This window comes from Paramisgurnus dabryanus, chromosome 3, assembly GCF_030506205.2.
Source record: "Paramisgurnus dabryanus chromosome 3, PD_genome_1.1, whole genome shotgun sequence".
Classification (NCBI taxonomy): domain Eukaryota; kingdom Metazoa; phylum Chordata; class Actinopteri; order Cypriniformes; family Cobitidae; genus Paramisgurnus; species Paramisgurnus dabryanus.
This window is the reverse complement of record NC_133339.1, coordinates 11631706-11651479: the sequence shown is the minus strand read 5'-3', so window position 1 is coordinate 11651479 and position 19774 is coordinate 11631706. Positions and strand designations below refer to the sequence as shown.

At 37.7% G+C, this 19774-nt stretch overlaps 1 protein-coding gene across 2 annotated transcripts; it reads left to right on the top strand.

The window, feature by feature from the left end:
- Positions 1-1200: 1200 nt before the first annotated feature.
- On the top strand, positions 1201-17935 carry LOC135768891 (sterile alpha motif domain-containing protein 9). 2 transcript variants are annotated; one of them, XM_073813815.1, is made up of 4 exons: positions 1201-1460; positions 1778-1833; positions 1938-1992; positions 12808-17935. In XM_073813815.1, exons 3-4 carry the CDS (start codon positions 1975-1977, stop codon positions 17215-17217), a joined length of 4428 nt encoding a protein of 1475 aa, XP_073669916.1. In that variant the 5' UTR covers positions 1201-1460; positions 1778-1833; positions 1938-1974; the 3' UTR covers positions 17218-17935. The 2 variants fall into 2 exon arrangements, with proteins under 2 accessions (XP_073669916.1, XP_065134325.1); XM_065278253.2 differs by lacking the exon at positions 1778-1833.
- The last annotated feature ends 1839 nt before the right edge of the window (positions 17936-19774 follow it).

The window sequence follows — 19774 nt, the reverse complement described above, 5'->3', positions numbered from 1 at the left end:
AGCCAGTTCCGACCCAAAGGTTGTGATTTATAAAAAAAAACTTTATGGGAGAATGGGCTTGCAGGGTGGGATATTATGATGATTCATGTACGCACACTTGCAGGTGATCTGTGATTTATAAAGGGAACATTGCTTTGTTTTATAAGTCTTCATAATTTTTGGTGTATGCCATTTTTGGTTTTTGTGCGTACGTAGACTTTTAGTAAGGATCCTACGCACAGTTTTATACATGAGGCCCCTGGTGTGCCCCTATACGTGGACATCACATTTTTTGTTTTAATACTTAATTCTGTGTCACTGGAACCTGTTGTATACAAACATAGACAATTACACTGCTTCATGTTCAAATAAAAATCAAAGCTCGGGTCTTAGGAGGTTAACAGGAATGCGGAAGTAAGTTGCGCATACACCCTATTGTGATGAAAGCACAGCTGAACTCTTTTTTTATGATTCACTGTAAAACAAAAGTTAACTAAGAAATGAGAGTCAACTAAGAATGAAAGTTAACTGACTATTACTGACATATACTATTGTAATAATAAGTAACATACACAGTGCTTTTCAGTGATTTGTAAGACAGACTATATTTGTGGAAACAAGAATCCAGTGTAACAACGTATCTTACAACTTAACAACTGTTTTCTGAATTTAGGATATAAATATGAAGGTATTTTGGAGATTGCAGATTTAGAATTAGATTGTTTCAGCTTTTATAACATTTTTGAAACTACAATAAATGTTATGCATTGTTAATCTATGTAACCATTTAGACTTATATTTTAAAACGTGTAAAGTGATCTAAAAAAATTGTCTTGTGCCGTACTCTGGTGGACAACATGAGTATTATGGCATGCGTACACTTGAATGGAGCAATATGTGGGCTACTACCCTAAAAAAGCATTTAACATTTGAACTGGACAGCAATATGCTGCATGTCATGCATAGACTGAAATGTGTTCATTTTTAAATCACTTATCACTTTTATTGATAAGTTAGTAGGTTTCAAATCTGGCTGCATTGAGGAGGACTTTGTGTGTTTAGAAAGGCAGGATCACTTATACCAAACAGATAACAAAGAAATACTTCCTTTTATGTTGGTTGTGTAAAAAGTGTGAATAGGGTGTAAAAAATTTATTATATTGACGCATGTAGGTTGGGTATGTTGCTGTATAAAGGTGTAATGCCTGTGTAGCTGAAATAAATCAGCTCCCAGCACCAGCGGCAACTGAGCTCGTGATTAACACAGAACATGTGATTTCCTAAAGCTTGTGTTTTTCACAAAACAGGATGTTGAAATACCAGTTAGAGTCCAGGGAAGGCTTTATTTCTTACAGTAAAAAAAACCATCTGGCACCTCACCAAGTCAGCTTTTTAAAGTTTTTCTTTTGTACGCCAGAGAAATCGACACCACAGCGAATGGAAGTTCATCAAAGACCTGGGCAGAAAACCCTTTGCAAAAGGTAAGAAAAAGTGTCTTAAGAGAAAATGGATTAATGAAAAGTATTGTATACATTGATATTAACTACATTGTAAAGCCAAAATAAAAGTTGTTTAATAGAGTTTGAGACTTTTATTGTTGATTCAGACAGACATTGCTGACAACAAAACATTAAATGACTCTGTCTGTCATACCTTTGACTACTACTCGATGTTTTTACACTAATAGTATTTTACCTTGAGACTAAAAAAGAAATATTTGTAAAACTTTGACATATAAAAAAATTGTTTTAGTTAATAGTTCTCTGACATTCTGTAAATTGTTTTTAATGACTAACAGTACTCTCCTGATGTAAAACTCTGAACAACACAAATTTGCAGGAAATTATGCATTAAGTAAAACATTATTACCCTTACTCTCAAACTTGTTTTTTTATTTATACAAGCTGCATCATGTGTTAAATGTTCTGATACCATATTTCATTGTATTTTATCTTAAGATCCTGAGATTACACGGCAAGATTTTTTTATTCCATTATGGCAACCTCACAACAGGTAAGTAACACTGCAAACATTTTTTATTATTATTATTTTCTATGTTTCATATTGGGATTATAAACTTCTAATAACTAACAATGTGTCCCAAATCAAAACTATCGATCTTAAAGGCATAGTTCACCCAAAAAAAAAAATATTTTTTCATACTAAGGAAGTGAATGAATTTGGTTACAAACATTCCTCATATCTTTCTTCGTGGTCATCAGCCCATTGAAATTTATACAGGTTTGTAACAACATGAGAGTGATAAAATGATGACAGTATTTTCATTTTTGGGTGAACTATCCCTTAGTGTTCTAGTAAGGCAAGTAAAACAGCTAAACATGATGGAACATGATCCAAACCATTACATCGATAACAACTCACTAGAAACGAGAAACATGCAGGGTATATACACTGAACAAAATTATTAATGCCACACTTTTGTTTTTGTCCCCATTTTTCATGAGCTGAACTCAAAGATCAAAGGCACATGGTATTAAAGGGATAGCTCACCCCAAAATGAAAATTCTGTCATAATTTACTCACCCCCACATTGTTACAAAGCTGCATTTCTTTGTTTTGATGAACACACAGGAAGATATTTTGAGGAATGTTTGTAACTAAACAATTCTTGAGCCCCATTCAGGATACTAAGAATACTATGGAAGTGAATGGGGCCTTTGATCAGTTTTATTACAAACATTACTCCAAATGCCTTCCTTCGTTTTCATCAAATTGAAGAAATGTATACAGGTTTGTAACGAAATGAGAGTGAGTAAATTATGACAGAATTTTAAATTTTGGGTGAACTATCCCTTTAACATGCGACCTGTATGCGGATGTTGTCCACATACACATTGAAAAGACAAGTGTAAACACGTTTGTTATCGGAATGTTATCTTATCCGTGTGTCCTGATGCAGAGAGGACGCTTTGGGATCAGATCTCAGTGTTAATATAAATGCAATCCAGCCATTGTACCTGCATTTACAGGTCAATGTCACACAAAACTCCACCCTCTATCATTATTCCTCTCACTGACAGCTGTCAAAAACAAAGGACGTTAGGTCATGGGGCAGGTGAGACACACAGATTTATTTTTGTGGAGCAATGCTAAAATTCAAGCTATGCTTAAACGTATCTTGAAATAAATTGATATACAAAGGCCTTTTAACACTGCTGATTTTAACTTATTCAGGCATATGTTTAATATGTCCCAACTATTCATAAAGTGATATAGGGGCGGTTTCCTGGATAGGGATTAGACTAGTCGTAGACTAAAATAAATATAAGAGCTGTCCAAACTGAAAACAACTTGCACTGACATATCTTAAAATACATCAGTGTCCTTTGTTTTGCCTCAAAATGCACACAAGTAATGTTTTTAGTAAAGCATGTTTGTTCAAACTATTTATATTTCCTAATTACACTAAGGTCTAGTCCTGTCTTAAAGGGACACAAGGCAGCATTTTTATGTTAATAAATCATCTTCGTAAGTCGGTATATGGTTAAATGACTCATTACCGGACGAATGAAGTCTCTCTCGCCCGCCCCTACCGTCTGTAGGAAGAATACCCCACTTGCAACTTCGCTGTATCTGACCCGGTGTCCTTCAGTCTCGCAAAGTCTCAGATATCGCGAGAAGCAGTATCACTTTACAGCAAACAACACAGAGGCAGGCGAGCTAAACACTGCTAGCGATTGTTGCAAATGGCAGAGCCGGGGAAGAAGCATCGAAAACCCTTGACGGAAGGGAAACGTAACTGGATTGGAAAAAAGCTGATAAACTTGGTTCCGAGGGGGGAGGGACAACAGTTCGTTTTTACGACAGTGTGTTTGAAAGCATTTACTTTCAGACACTAGGGGGAGCTCGTAGAGAAATATTACGCAGACTTGCCTAGTTTCCCTTTAATCTAATCCCTGTCCGGGAAACCGCCCCTTAATATTTAATGGCAGAATTTAATTGATCGTTATAATTGTGGAGGCTAACCTCTAAAGGGGATCGCACACCGGCCGCGCAGAACTCGGAGGTATTGTAGACCGGAAGTGCACTTTAAATAGCGCGAGCTTCGTCAGATAGCGTCTGCTTCAAAATGTAAAATATACGTTAGCAGCCAATGTTAATCATTAATGATGTGGGACACATATGATGTTATTTAATGTTAAACTATGTGAGTGGCGCTCTGTGGCGCGGCAGGGATTTGAACAACTTCCTGAGTCACAGCTGGGCAGCGCGGACAGGCGCCACCTGTCGGCGCCGGTGTGCGTACACTCATAGAAAACAATGTGTTAAATTTTTTTAGAACGGCGCGGCACTGCGTGGCGCTGAGCTGCGCGGCCGGTGTGCGATCCCCTTAAGCCTCAGCATGGATGGCATGGTGTTCTCAATGCGTAGCAGAAAGAAGTCCAGACTCTTTATCTCTCTTTGGGTGGTGTTCCCGTTTATTATAAATATATCAAAAGGAGGTATCATAAAATAGTTCTTTGCCCAGTGTTGATTGATAAAGTGCTGTTGTGCTGATAAATAAATTATTGTGGCAGACTCACGACTACGGTAAGAACCGTGTGTTCCCCACCATCCACACCTTTCTCACTAATAATTACCACACCTGTAGATATATCTACTTTCCAGTGACGTGCTACACCCGGTGCTATACTCCCCCATTGGCCAAATTAAGCAATAACTAAATTAACCAAAATAAAGGTGAATATAAATGGCTCCTACAATAATGTTTGAGCTTTCATGGCGATACCATACATGAATGTTGCGCTTCTGTCTAGTGATTTACAAAATTGTGATCATCATACTGCCATAGTGTGAAAAATATGTAATCATCATATACTGGAGTATATACATTATATTTTCAGGTCAAAATGAAGCTCTACACTCAAAACCATTCACTCTTCCTGAAAAACCAAACTTTTCCCTCAGACATCACACACAAGCTTTCAAAAACACACACACTACAACATAGTCTTACACACACTGGTGCAATAAATTCAAAACAATATATTAAAAACTGGTAAGTTGCTTGTGATTCTCCCCCTCAAAAACCTTTTCACATGACCACAAAAGACACAATGAATGTATGCATTAGGACATTTTTATTCATTCAAGTGCCAAACAGCACAACTGTAAAACTTTTTTTTTTATTATTCCTCCTCAACATCACGTCTTTATTCTGGGTCAGGCCAGAGAATGTCATCCACATCACAGGCTATATCGGTCCTAGCCAAACAGCGAAGGTAAAATCCTCTTGCCTGATCCACCCGTGGCATTCATCTACTGATATATCAATCTGTATGGAAGGCAATTTTATGCATTTCTTTATTCCAGTAGCATAGTCCAACAGTGTATGCACACTAAAGTTACTGTACAGAGCAGTCTTACTGTAAGTACATCTATCTGTTTTCCTCCCTGAAGGCTCTGAAGATGGAGGCAACAGTGAAGCGACTCAAATTAGGCTTTACTCGTTGCTCAGCCTCCCTCATAGTCATAACATGGACAAGGACATGGTCAAATAGAGTGACTTTAATTTCATTTGAGACTGCTTGTCACCTTGCCCTTCGTCTCCATCCTCCTCTTTCACCACGTCCTCCTCCTCTTCTTCCTCCACCTTCATCATGTCCTCTTTCTTCTCCTTCATCATGTCCTCCTCCTTCACCACGTCCTCCTTCTTTCCCTCCTCCTCTGCCTCCTCCTCTCCCTCCTCCTCCTTCACCTCAACCTATTACTTTATTTCTCTGTTGATGCATTGTTCTAAAGCTCAGTGAACTGATTCAGAAATTTTAGTTCAAATGCCTGGTTATAGTGTTTTAGCAATCAAGAAAAACTATAATATGATTGTCAACCTGATCTCACGAATTTCTGTGGCATAGTCACGGAATGTTTTGCTCATTGTTCCGTGGCATTCTCACAGATCTCCGCATATTTCCGTGGCCCTGCCACAGACTTTCTTTTCCGTGGCAATCTCATGGATTGGTTACTCAACTGTTTTGTCCTATTTTCTTACCATTGTCGCTTTGGTTTGAGTTTAGATTTACATAAAATTACATCCCTACCCAAACCCAACTCTAACCCCAACGCCAGGCAACAATTGATTAAAGTTTAGAAAATATAAAAGAATACATCAGAAAAAATAGTATAAACCAATTCTTAAAGTGACATACTAACGCAAACACCAAATCTAACCCTAAACCATTTCAGACAATGGTTTGAAAATAGGAAAAAGCAGTTGAGTAACCAATCTGTGAGAATGCCACGGAAAAGAAAGTCCATGGCAGAGCCACGGAAATATGCGGAGATCCGTGAGAATGCCACGCAAAAATTCTGTGACTATCCCATGGAACTTTGTGAGATCATGTTGCGATTGTTATACAGTTGAACTACTAATGGCTGATGCGCTTGAGTTCAGCACCATGAACATCCCAGATAAAAATTCAGGGTGTAAAATCCTAGCTAACGAAGCCTAAGTACACTTAGGACAAAAAAAAAAATTACAAGAAGTTTTGAAGCACCTGGTATTGTGTGACTTCTCCTCCTGTAACTCAAAAAACATAACATGGCTTGGCAAACAATATTTTTGAATAATATGTTCTTTTGGCATTACAAATAAACTCTTACGTATGGAAAAAATCCTCTGCCTTGTACTGTCTCTGCCAAGCCTCCTCTTATCAGCTACAATTTCATAGGGTGACCATACGTGCCATTCTTCCCGGACGTGTCCTGGCCAGGATTTTGTGTGCGTCTTCTGGAAGTCGTATTTGTCGACCGCATATATCATAGAGGATTATTATTGCAGAAAAGGAACCGTTACATTTTAAGGTAAAAATGAAACTACGATGTTTTTAAATGAATGGCGTATGCGGTCAACAAATATGACTTCCGGATGATGCGCCAGAAATCCTGGCCAGGAAGAATGGCAAGTATGGTCACCCTACAATTGCAGCCATTTCAAGTGCAAAATTATTTCGGTGTTAAATAATGGCGTAATTACCAGTTATATCACATAAGTAAATGTAGGCACGATAAAACAAAATCAACAATGTTTTATTAATATGAAATTTACAGAATTTCCTCAAAAAGAACATTCGTTGATGCCCTTTTTTACACACAGCTTCACAGTTTCATTCAAAACTTAACTTTGAATCAATGATTTTCCCCAGGTATTTATATAATTGAACACACTCCACAGCTTTGACCCTTAATGGTTGTGACTTCATGCGTGTTAACATTCCTTCTAAAATCAATAACCATATCCTTAGTCTTCAACACATTCAGATGAAGCTGAGACTCTTCACACCACTCCACAAAGTCTGTAATAACTGGTCCATGACCCGTCTCACCATTCTTAAGCAGAATGACATTGTCATATTTCAAAATAACACGATTCTCCCAATTGCTTTAACACATACTTGTATAAAGAAAAAACATTAAAGGTGACATAGAATGATTGAACGGGGTATTTATCCTTGTTCTGTGATGTGACATGTAGACAAAAAAAATTTGTTTGGGTCTGTAATGCCTTAAGGCGAAAGTATACTAGGGACGTCCGCGTATGTACGCCGTCCGCATGACGTCATTTTCGTCATCAAGAGGGTCCGCGGCCGGCCGCGCGGACCGTCCGCGTGCAGCCCAAATTTTTAGACCGCGCGGACAGTCCGCGTACAACAGCGCATGCGCGTGAAAATATTTAGACAGGGCACTCCACTATAAACAATTATACAAAGGCCTTTAGAAGCTTCCTAAAAACCTCTCTCAGATAGCTCTATTAGGGTGGGGGATTTCAAACAAGTGGTTTTGCACCTATTTGGCTCCCTCTACTGGCTTAACTTGCAATCTCATTACTGATTGGTTGACTTTGTTGCCACTCAAAAAATTTAGCCAATTATTTTAAAGTGGAGGGGCAGTGAGATGCCTGTGATGTCATAAGCATCAGTTTTTCAGATTGGGCCGTTTTCTGGCTGACATTTCTAAAAGAGGAATTTCTATGAGACTGAGATGTTTAGCATGTCTAGCACTTTTTGTATGTTTGTGAATGCGGGTAGACTACCATTATTCAACAAAGACAAGGTAAAAATGGTTTTTCATTCTCTGTCCCCTTTAAGGGGGAGAGTACACAACCTTGTGGTGAACCAGTAGAGGATATAACTTGTAAAGGAGACTCTCACTTATCCTCACTGTTTCTGCTCTGTTAGTTAAGAAATCTAAAATCCACCCCCTAAGTTATTACTTAATTTAAATTGTTCTGCCAGCCTTTTGACTAAAACATGTGGTTGTATTGTATTGAAGGCAGAAGAGAAATCAACAAATAACACTCTTGCATGAGTCCCTTTCCCCTCCAAATGTTTCATAAGTAAATGTATTAAAGTGGCTGTTGCATCCTCCACACCTCTTTTACATCTGTAAGCAAACTGCATTGGATCTATTAAGCACACTTAATATTTCACATTTCACAAATCTTTCCAGAATTTTCATTAAGACCAATGTGAGAGCCACTGGTCTAAAATCATTTAAAATCTTGGGACAGCTCACTTTTGTTACAGGAACAATCATTGCATCCTTCCACACACCAGGAACATGCTGTACCCTTAAAGACATATTAAAAATATGATGAAAAACAGGACTCAATTCTTTGGCACAGAACTTAAGAACCCGCCCACATATATTATCAGGCCCACAACTCTTGTTTACCTTAACAGAGAGAAAGGCCCTTTCCACATCTCTTTGATTGATACAAAAATGTTGGCTATCTTCAAGATTGTGCCGTAGGTCCTGAACTTCCCCATTAAAAGCAAATGTATCAAAACGATTATAAAAAACATTTAGGGCATTTGCAAGTTCTAAATCAGAATTATACCCACCCAAGGTAATCGGATTATCATGCTTTGAACTACCCTGCCCAATTATACTTTTCATACTAGACCAGCCCGAACCCAACTTATTAACAGCCATTTGACTCTCTAGTCCAGGGGTGTCAAACTCAAGGCCCGCAGGCCAAATCCGGCCCGCCCCCTCATTTCATCTGGCCCGCGAGAGTTTACAAATTATGTTAATTGTGTGGCCCGCGAGAGTTTACAGATTATTTTATTGTTATTATAAGTTTTATTTTTGCAGGTTATTTCCTATATAGATTTTTTTAGCAGCCACCAAAACTAATTTTTGTCCCGCCAAAGTCTTTTTGTAATGTAATTATAGTGATAATGTTGATGATTGCATGAGAAAGAACGAGCAGTGCCCCGCACGCGCACACTACTAGAGTGGGCGTGTCTGAATGCGAACGCTGCAGCCTCCGGAGATCGCATTTCCAGGCTGCATACGTCATCAAGACTCAGAATATTAACAATTATAAAGTTAAATATTATTCTTTGTTTATAGTAAATAGTTGTAATATGCGTATGACTTGCGAATGTAATGGTCAGTTAACTTAAATAAACCAGGCTTGATGACGCTGCCTATGCGACCTCCGCATATGGAAACGGACAGTATCTGCTCGTTCTTTCTCCCCCTCTCTCGCGCACGCTCACGCGGATCCAGCGAGAAAATGTTTTCCGTCTCGTGTACAGAAATGTTTCGCGATGTCCAGCTGGGATTAGTTTATTACGCGTCTATTCCCGCTAAATACGCGAACTAATGACTCATCTGAACCGATTTCTTTTAATAAACGATTGAAACTTTTGATCTGTAGCCTACAACACTGAACTCATGAGACGTCATTCAATCAGACACTCAAAGCCAGGTAAAAAAAATCACAGCTTTTTTGTAAAGAGGGCAAGAAATGACAAGCGAGGGTAGATGTGTTTAATAAATGCATAATTTTGTGGTGGAGATTGTAAAACTCTTTATTAGTATCTAAAATGCCTCTCATTTTCTGACCTGCACAATGAAGGATAACAGAACATTTTGAGTGTACTTTACTCACATACAACATGTGTTTTTGTCACAACAATTATTTTTTAAATAATCTGTAGAATAGTTGTACTCTATACACTTTGTCATTATTTGCCTGGGCTTCTACTTTCAAAGCTAGGTATTAATTGAGTTATTAACAAAACCAATAGTAAGCAAATGCAGGGAAAATTATGCAATGTACAGTAATAAAAGAGTTGATACATTCATACAGTCTTTCAAATACAACCGGCCCTTTGAGTTTAACCGGAATGCTGATGTGGCCTGGGATGAAATTGAGTTTGACACCCCTGCTCTAGTCTCACCTTATAATTCTTCCTTGCCTGTAAAATTTCTACCTTCAGCTCCCTTGTGGCTGGTTGTTTATTTAAATCAGTGGAATCACTTTGTTTATACACCCGTGTCTTATTTTCTATTTTTGATCTAACAGATTTGGTCACTCATGGTTTGTTATTTGGGTAGACTTTAACCCTCTTACAGGGAATTATCATGTCTCTGCAAAACGCAACATAAGAACAGGTCACATCAACCAGTTCATCCAAACCATCACATAATTTTCTCTAAATACATTCCAGTCTGTGCATTCATAACACTCTTGTAAGCAGAGTACAGATTCTTTAGTCCAGACTTTTACGTCCTTCACTTGTACTTTCTCTTTTCTTAAAAAAGTCTTATATATGGGCAATAGGAACACACAACTGTGATCAGCCGAGCCCAATGGAGGTAGTGTAAGCAATTTATAGGCCTCCGTCACTGATCCATAACACATGTCTAGTGTTTTATTCGGTCTGGTAGGAGAGGTGACGTACTGGTGATAGTGTGAAAGCACTTTCTTCAGCGACACATGGTTAAAATCACCCAGTATAAAACAGGCCACAGCATCTGCCTTTGGGTGGATATACACTACAGTTATAAAGATTTCAGGAAACTCTCTAGGCAGATAGAAGGGGTGTAGTGACAGTGCTAAAAGTTCGACATCGGACGAAAAAATCCGCTCCCTAACAGTCACAGTACTGTAATATCGTTCATTGACATACAGACAAACCCCACCACCTATTTTTTCCCCGTCACCTCAGCCTTTCTGTCCAGCCGGAATGGTGTACCGAATCCATCAATGTGCAGATCCGCGTCTGAGTCCTGCTCATTTAGCCACATCTCCGTAAAAGCCAAAACGCCACAGTTTTAAAATCCTTCTGGAATCGGACATTTCCCTGAAGTTCCTCAGGGAACGAACATTTCCCAGGATCACAGAGGGCAAACGCTGTTTCCTCAACCGCAACTTGACGCCACCTCGTTTTCCTCGCTTCCTTCTCTTTCCCCACATCTTCCCCTAAATGATATCCGGAAGCTGTGGGGAAAAGTCCACAACATGCGTAGAACTCATGCTAATAAACTGAAGCAGTATCCAACCATGATCGGCGAGGTTATTGGCATCACAACCGCACCAAAGCTTGAACAGAGTCAACAAGGCGATAAGGCAAGAAAGAACCATATTGTCAATACGCCAACTCAAATGTTAAAAACGACACTAATAACCAATTTAAAACAAAAATAAAACACATAAAAGCATGAAAGCACATAAAAAGACAAAGTGAAGGATGAGGACATGAGGACGCCAAAACTTCCACTGCAGGCTGCAGTCCAAATCGGCCTTTCTCTGTAGTCCTTGAAAAGCAAATTCTGTTAAAGCAACCTTACACACCAACTAAAGTTTGAAAAATGGGATCACAAAAAGTGGTTGTTTTAATCCTGATGTGAAGTAATGCCGAAATATATTAAAGCAATAAACCCCGAGAAGCAGTGGGTTACCAGTGCATTTTATAACAGCTAAGGGGCGTTGTTAGGCACGACGCGAAGCGGAGTGCCTAAACCCCCTTAGCTGTTATAAAATGCACTGGTAACCCAACATTTCGAGGGGTTTATTGCGTTTATAAAACGGTTACTTCATATGCATAACGTTAGCGGGATTTTACAAAATAAAACCCAAAAAAGTTGTAATTATATTAGTACAAATATTACTCTTCCGCCAAACAAAGTAGTTCCTCAGAATCAAGTGTGACTGAAACAGAGCGCAGTTCCCAACCAACACAGACACAGCAAAGACACAATGAAAATATGATTTAAGACTGTGGTGTTTATTTTATAAATCACCATTCATCTAATTTATACATTAACATTTATATCGTGCAACTGTTGAAGTGATGATCAAATATGCTTGGAAGCATGCTGAACTCTTTCCTGTCAGCGGTTTTTTTTTTTTTTTAAGTTGCCACCCAGTTTTAGTTTAATGCCTTCCAGAAAATTATCTTCTTTATATAAACATAAAATATCAAATGAAAGAACAGACCATCCGCTTTGAAACAAAAACAAACAAAAAAACATTTCATCCTACCTACTATCTCTTATCACCTTTCAAATTTTTTTATTAAAAGCGGAGATAATTCCATTTTTGTGAAGAACTTTAGTAAGAGATCAGATTTAGGCGGAGCCATGAACAGTACTACACGGTGTTTTCAGTGAATGCGTCAGTGTTTAAGTTGGGTAAGATCGCCACCCAGTGGATAATAGCGGACGTATGAACTTGACTTATAAAATCCTTAGACAACGTTTTCTCTTTATCGACGAGATGACTCAATATTTATTGACATTCATCTGGATATCGCCATTAATTGTGCAATTGTAGACAAATTAAAAATATGATTTAAGACTGTGGTGTTTATTTTCATAAATCAATACGCAGTAACAGTGGCGCAGTGATACTTATGTAATGTGGTCTGAACCGTGAGGTTACCGGTGTATTTTATCACGGCTTAGAACGCGTTTCAACCAATCAGAATGAAGAACCAGAACTGCCCGTTTTATAAAATTAATTTTACAACAATTGTATAAAATATCTATTTTTCATTGTTTGTTTTCTTTCAGAATAATGGAGATGAGAAAGATGTTTCATCTGAACTTCCTGTGGACATTAATGACTGGAATAAAGATCATGTGAGACAGTGGCTGCTCAACATAAAAGTAGATGAAGATGATGCTGAGATTTTATATAAAGAAAAGGTTAATGGAGCTGGTCTTCTCCTTTTAGAGACATCTGATCTCACAGAACTAGGGCTCTCGTTTAATGCAAAAAAGCTGATTATTCACAACAGAGATCAATTAAAACAAGACTTGTCGACTAAGTCTTGTAGCTTGAAGCCGTACCCTTTTAAGAGATTTAATGCTGCCCACAGGTACAAGGAAAACAGCATTCTTGATGTAACAGAAACTGGTCCTGTAGACCTCATACAACCATGCCATGAATTCAAAGCATTCACCAACACAACAGAAGAAAATGCAATGAAAAAGTACACATTTGAAGTCATTCGATTTGCAGCAGCTTGTATGAACAGCCGCACAAATGGCACCATACATTTTGGAGTGGCGGATAAACCACATGGACAAATTCTGGGTATTAGTGTCCAGAAAAAAGAAAGGTTTGAAGAACAGCAGTCAAAAGCAATTGAAAAACATTTTCAGCAAAACTATGTTGATATAGCAAAGAGGTGTATTATGCCTCCTCGCTTTGTTGAAGTTCTCAAAGCTGACATGACATCCACAGACAAATGTGTTATTGAGGTAGACATAGAGCCATCCTTTATAGTCTGTAAAGAGTTTTATTTTAACACTCATAATTTAGACAAAGGACAGAAGATGAATGTTGGAAAATCTTTTCTTGTAAGAAAAGACAGTAGTAGTGCAAATCTGATTACGCCTGGTTCCTCCAGAGATTATGAATTGTATATTGCTGACATGCCAAAGTTGTCCCAGTTGAGGAAGGATGCCGAAGAAAAGCATCTCTCTGTTATCAGAAACAGTGTTGAAGGATCGAAACTATGTGAGATGTTAACTGGAGGGACTCAGTCTTTAGACAAGTCACATTATATGTGGTATGTAGTGGTAGCTAACAAGTCCCATCCTGTTCAGCTAAAAAACTTGGGATTTCTGACTTACATGGACCTTATGGCTGTTTTAGATTTTGATCCAGAATCTGCTGTGAATGGCTTGAATACACTTTTTGAAGACAGAAAAACAAATAATCACTTGCCGGCTGAATATAAAATTACATGGGCAGTTGGAGACATTATAGACAAGTTAAAACTGACCAGAAATACAAGTTGGGTTTTCTGTAATGGAGGCTACAAAGAGGAAAGCCCTTCAGATGTTCAGAACTGGTCAACTGAGAAAGGATCCTCGGTACGAGATGTTGTTTCTTTCCTGTGCCGAAAAGATGTGCTGCCCAACAAGAAATTTCTCATTATATTCTTGTTGTTAAGTCAAGTGACTGATGCCCAAGACCCATTGTTGGAGACCTTCAGTATGTTTCTGCAGGAGATGAAGGGAACAAATCAAATCTTATGTATCTGTGACACTGAAACAACCTACACTTACTGGAAGGATCTCATTATGGGGCGATACAAAGATGACATCTCTAAAAGATGCATTTCTGAACTGAGTTTTGCTGAAATCAATGGAACCGTGCTCAGTCTCTGGTCAGAAAATCGTAAATCAGAAAGGTTTCTGCCTGGTGTTGGTGACAGTAAGGTTGTGTTGTCAAGAAAGTCTGAGGATACCTTAGAAATGTTGAGTATTCTCTGTGTAAACCAATGTGATGGAGGAAATGAGGACAAAAAAGAAGTTGAAGAGAGATTTTACAAAGGAGGGAAAGTGTCTTGGTGGAACTTCTATTTCTCTGAACAACCGGGGTCAATGCCATTCATCAAACGGGACAAACTTGTTTACATTGTTAATACCATCATTCCAGAACAGCTCAGTATGAGGAGAGCGTGCGTGTGCTTCAACATCTTGCATCTTCCAGGCTGTGGTGGCACGACTCTGGCCATGCATGTTCTCTGGACATTTAAAGATAAATACCGTTGTGCAGTGTTGAAGGACCAAACAGATGATTACACCAAAGTAGCTGAACAAGTAGTGCAGTTACTAACATATAAGACAGAAGAGCAATCAACACGACTTCCTGTTTTGCTCATGATTGATGATTTTGAAGACATCTGTGATGTTAAAAATCTTCAGCTGCAAATTGAGGAGGAATGTCTGAAACAAAAGATTTTTTCAAAGTCTCCACAAGTCATTCTTATCAACTGCATGAGAGTTGAGTCCCGTGAACAGGCTGAAGAAATGGACGACTCTGTTTTCATTGGTAACAGTTTATCTGAGAGGGAACAGGATCAGTTTGAAGAAAAGCTGAAAGAGTTTGGGACGACCAACACAAACACAGAAACATTTTATGGGTTCATGATTCTAAAGACAAACTTTTCATCTAAGTACATTCAAGGTGTTGTTAAAAATACTCTGAAATGCTTCAACTTTCAACACCAACATGCTAAGCTGTTTGCCGTTCTTGTCCTCTTGGATGTATACTGCAGGAATGCATCACTGTCAGTTAGTGCATGTGAGGAGTTTCTTCATCTACAAACAACAGAAAACTGTCAGTCTTGCACGATTGAAGATGGATTTGAAAATCTTTCCTCTCTTTTGACCAGATGCACAATCTCTTCTAAAGTTATCTTCGATTGTGTGAAGGTGATTCATTCAAGTATAGCTCAACAATGTTTGAAGGAATTTGCAGCTACCCATGGAGTGACAAAAGCAGATATCACTAACATCCTGCTCACAGCAGACTTATTTAATGATTGTTTTCTGGGGAAACAAAAACTAATGTCTGATCTGCACAGCATGTTGGTGAAGAGGCAACATTCAACCAAGGGTGGGAGTCTTTTTTCACCTCTGATCCATGATATCATGAAGGAGACCCCAGGGTTGGAGGAGAACATTTTAAACAATGCTGCAAAGTTCTACAGAAAGGATGCAGTAATATTTCAGCTCCTCGCCAGGTACTACTTAAAAAATAAAAACAAAGACTTTAAAATGGCTACGATATGGGCAAAGAAGGCAAAAGACAATTCAAAGGACAACTCGTATATATGTGACACAGTGGCACAGGTGCTTAAGAGTGAGCTGAAAAATAACTTTGACCAAGACAGAAATGATCCCATAAAGCCAGACAGTCTCCAGATGTATCTTACATTGGCTGAGTCTGCAACAAAAGCCTGCAAGGAAACACAACAAATAGCACAAAAAGAGGCCATGGCTCGATTCCAAAGACCAAACAACTATAATACCTACAATACTGCTGGACGTCTTGGTGAACTTCAAGTTGCAGTGAGCGTCATAGAAATACTGCAGAAGATGCCACCGTTTAAATCAGATCACCAGCTTCTTGGTCAAGTCCTGTCAGGTAAAATAAAGCTTGATGATCTGGCAAGAGAGCAGACTGAACACAAGGCATATTTTGATGTATTGCAGAAGCATGTGCGCTATCTTCTTGACCTTAAGGAAACAATGAAGCAGCATTTTAATTTTCATGACAAATATTTTGTCAATTTAGCACCGTTTCTACCTGAGAAAGACAAACAAAAGGAACTGACACATGACAAGGTGAAGAAATGTTTTCAAAAATATCTCCACCTCTTTGGTGAAATGAACTGGAGCGAGCTTGTCAATAATGATCGCATGACTACCATGATAAAAGTTGAGAAGACACAGCAATGTCTGGAGAGGAACAATGCTGATTCCTATACAGGTCTTCTAGAGTATTTGTACAAGGAAAACTCTGCATCAATTCTTGAAGAGATCATACAGCAGTATGATTTCATTCTCAGGTCAGCAAAGGACAGATATGTTAAGGATGTTGTCAGCTTTATCTATGCCAATGTAATTCTCGCTAACATCTACCCTGAATCTCAGTACATCAGGCCTTACCAATACTTTTTTCCAGTACTCTATAATTTAATCGAAAAGAGCACAACCTTCAGTGAGAGCCTGCCACTGCACTACATTTCACTTTTAATGTTATGGAAATATCCCATACTTGAAATAACAGCTATGGTGTCACAAATAAGACATTTATACTCAAATGAGTGGAAAGCTGTAGGCAATGGAAGAAGGGCAGCCATCCATTTTTTCTTGGGGAATGAGAAGGGTTACAAAGGCTTGATGTCTCAGAGGGATCTTAACAAGTGTTTAGGACCAAAGCAGAACATTGCAACTAAATGGGACAATGAAAACACATGGAAGAAAGTAAGAGACACAGGGAAACTTTACAGAACTTCTGGAGTAATACGCCACAACTGTATTGCGGTTGCAGATTCAAATCTTGTGGTTTATCCAATGTTCAGAAGTCAGTTACGCAAAGAATTTGGCACAAGAGTGACCTTTTTTACTGGATTCTCCATGAATGGACCCGTCGCACTGGACATAGACTTTGAGTCATAAGATCATTTTAATGGTCTGATCTAATGGATATGATTTAAATTCACAAAAGAATAATCAATTATATTCTCCCACATTAGGGAAATTTAAGGGACTTGGATAAGAGATGATAAACCAAAAAACTGTGGTTGTGCGGATGTTATTTTTGTTTCATCCTAAACAAAGACATGCTATTTTTATTGTTTTACATTATTAAGGTTTTCATTTTGTATATTTACACTGAAGAAATTTCTAGATGTAGTTTCTATAATATTTTTTAAGTTGATATAAACTTGTTTGTTGTCTATTGTAATGTGTGTAGGGGTTCCAGTGGTGAATCATGTGCAAGTGTTTACTCATTTAACCAATTTCAGAGACAACACATATTGTACATTTTAATGATTGCATTTATACATTTTAATGATATTGTCATATATTAAAAAACACATTCATAACAAATTCTATGTTTTTTTTCTGAATTGCTTATTCCACAGTTATAAAATAGGCCTCAAAAAGTTTAGAAGTTGCTTAACCTTCAGAAAGGTTTTATCATCAACCTTAAATAGAGCAAACAAATACTGAGTTTTTGGTTGTTTCAGTTTTCATTTATAAAGGGTTTCCAATTTTAGGCTAGTTTGGGACATTGATGTGTGGACATTTGACAGACAGAAAGACACTTTATTTAAAAGACACATTATTTAAAGACACACTATTTGTTTGATCATTTTCTTCTAATAATAACTTTGTTAAAGGCGCTCTAAGCGAATAATGTGCGACGTCACTTCCTGTTGATGTTTGAACTGTTTTCAAACAGACAGAGCGTAGCTAACTCCTCCCCCTCCCCCTCCCTTCCGTGCTTTCATGAACGCGCCCAACCCCCACCCCCAAATCCTTCTTGTCGTTTATTGGCTGGAATACTTTGTTTTGTTTTGTGCTGGCTAGGTTTGGCCATTTGTTGATATGGCCGTTTGTGAAGCCTGGGCTGTCTACAGAGATCGCGTTTTTTTACAGTTTGATCAGGAGACAGGCAGCAAGCAGATAGTGAGGAGATGTTTCCGGTATGTAACAAAAAATGTTTTATGGTCTAAAACGCTTCAATTCGCTTAGAGCACCTTTAACAATGTAAATGTGGGTTTTGTGACTTTATTGCTTTAAAAAATACAAACTGAACCAGAATGTGCCCTTAGTTTTTTTTTTTTTACTTTTTTACTTTATCTGTGGATTTACGGTTGCTACTCTTCTCTCAAGTTTTCATATGCATAAGACATTGTTAATAGTAATAAAGCCGTTTGATCAGAAGAATTCAGACGGAATGTTAATAAAGAAGTAACTATAATTCAATAAACTAGTATGTAATTACTCAATAAACGGTAACACCTTATATTACGTCCCGCAATGTACTGCGTAGTTAAACCGAATTTACTGCGTACCTATTTGTAACAACAGAGTACTTTTACAGTATGTGCTTGTAGGTATAATGGAACAATGTGTTAAGTTTGGGTTAATAAGGGGGTAAAAATATGAAACATTATACATTATTTATACTTTAAGTATTTTATTACTACAGGGTACCTATTGTAATATTATGTGTTAAGTATGACTTTAAGTCTATGGGGAAATTATGTATTGATTTTTTAAAAGATTTTATTGTGAATTTATTGTGAATCATATTCGCTACTTATCTGATGAAAGTGTATTGTATACATCGATATCTACGAGCCACGTCGGCAAATAAATATAACAGCACATCGCTTTTATTTTAGCCTATATTACTAATATGCTTTTAATAGCAAAAGTCCAGCTTATTTAATGTGGTTATCTGTGTTATTTAAATTTATAATTTTCCATATTCTTTCCTCCTTATTACCTCAAACTTAACACATTGTTCCCTTATACCTACAAGTACGTACTGTAGAGGTACTCTGTTATTACAAATATGTATGCTGTAAGTTATGTTTTATTACATGGTACATTGCGGGTCGTAATATAAAGTGTTACCCTTGCCTGATAAAATAGTGACCCTGGTAAGTTGGGTTATTCATTCCAAGACAGGTTATATCATCACATACTATAGTATACCAGCGGTGCCAAAACTTTTTCCTACCAAAGGACAAAAATCCAACCTGACTGAGGGCCGTGGGCCGTAAGTAAATGCTGCTGTGTTTTTTTTAAATTAAAGTTGCCCTGATTCTCCTCATTTATCATTTTCTAATATTTGAAAAACAAATAAGCAAACATTACTCTTTATGCATAACTAATGCAGTTTTATTTTCAAATGTAACTGTTGTAAAAAATTATATTGTAGAAAAATTTGTAATAATTTCGCCAATAAAATTTTAAGTTTCCTTTTGTCTTTGTGCCACTGCCTGGACCTCTCCGGTATTAGCCTACATTACCAGAGTTCATTGAGTGTCTTAATGCATGCTATATACCTTCAAGTATTTACGTTTAAAGATGTATTTGCTTTAATTACTTGCATCTAATTTCAATTTACATTTTTGTAATGTACAAAAAAAAACCAAAAAATTTTACATTTTTAAAAATGTTTAATTAGAAATATGAGATCTGTGTCAATGACGTT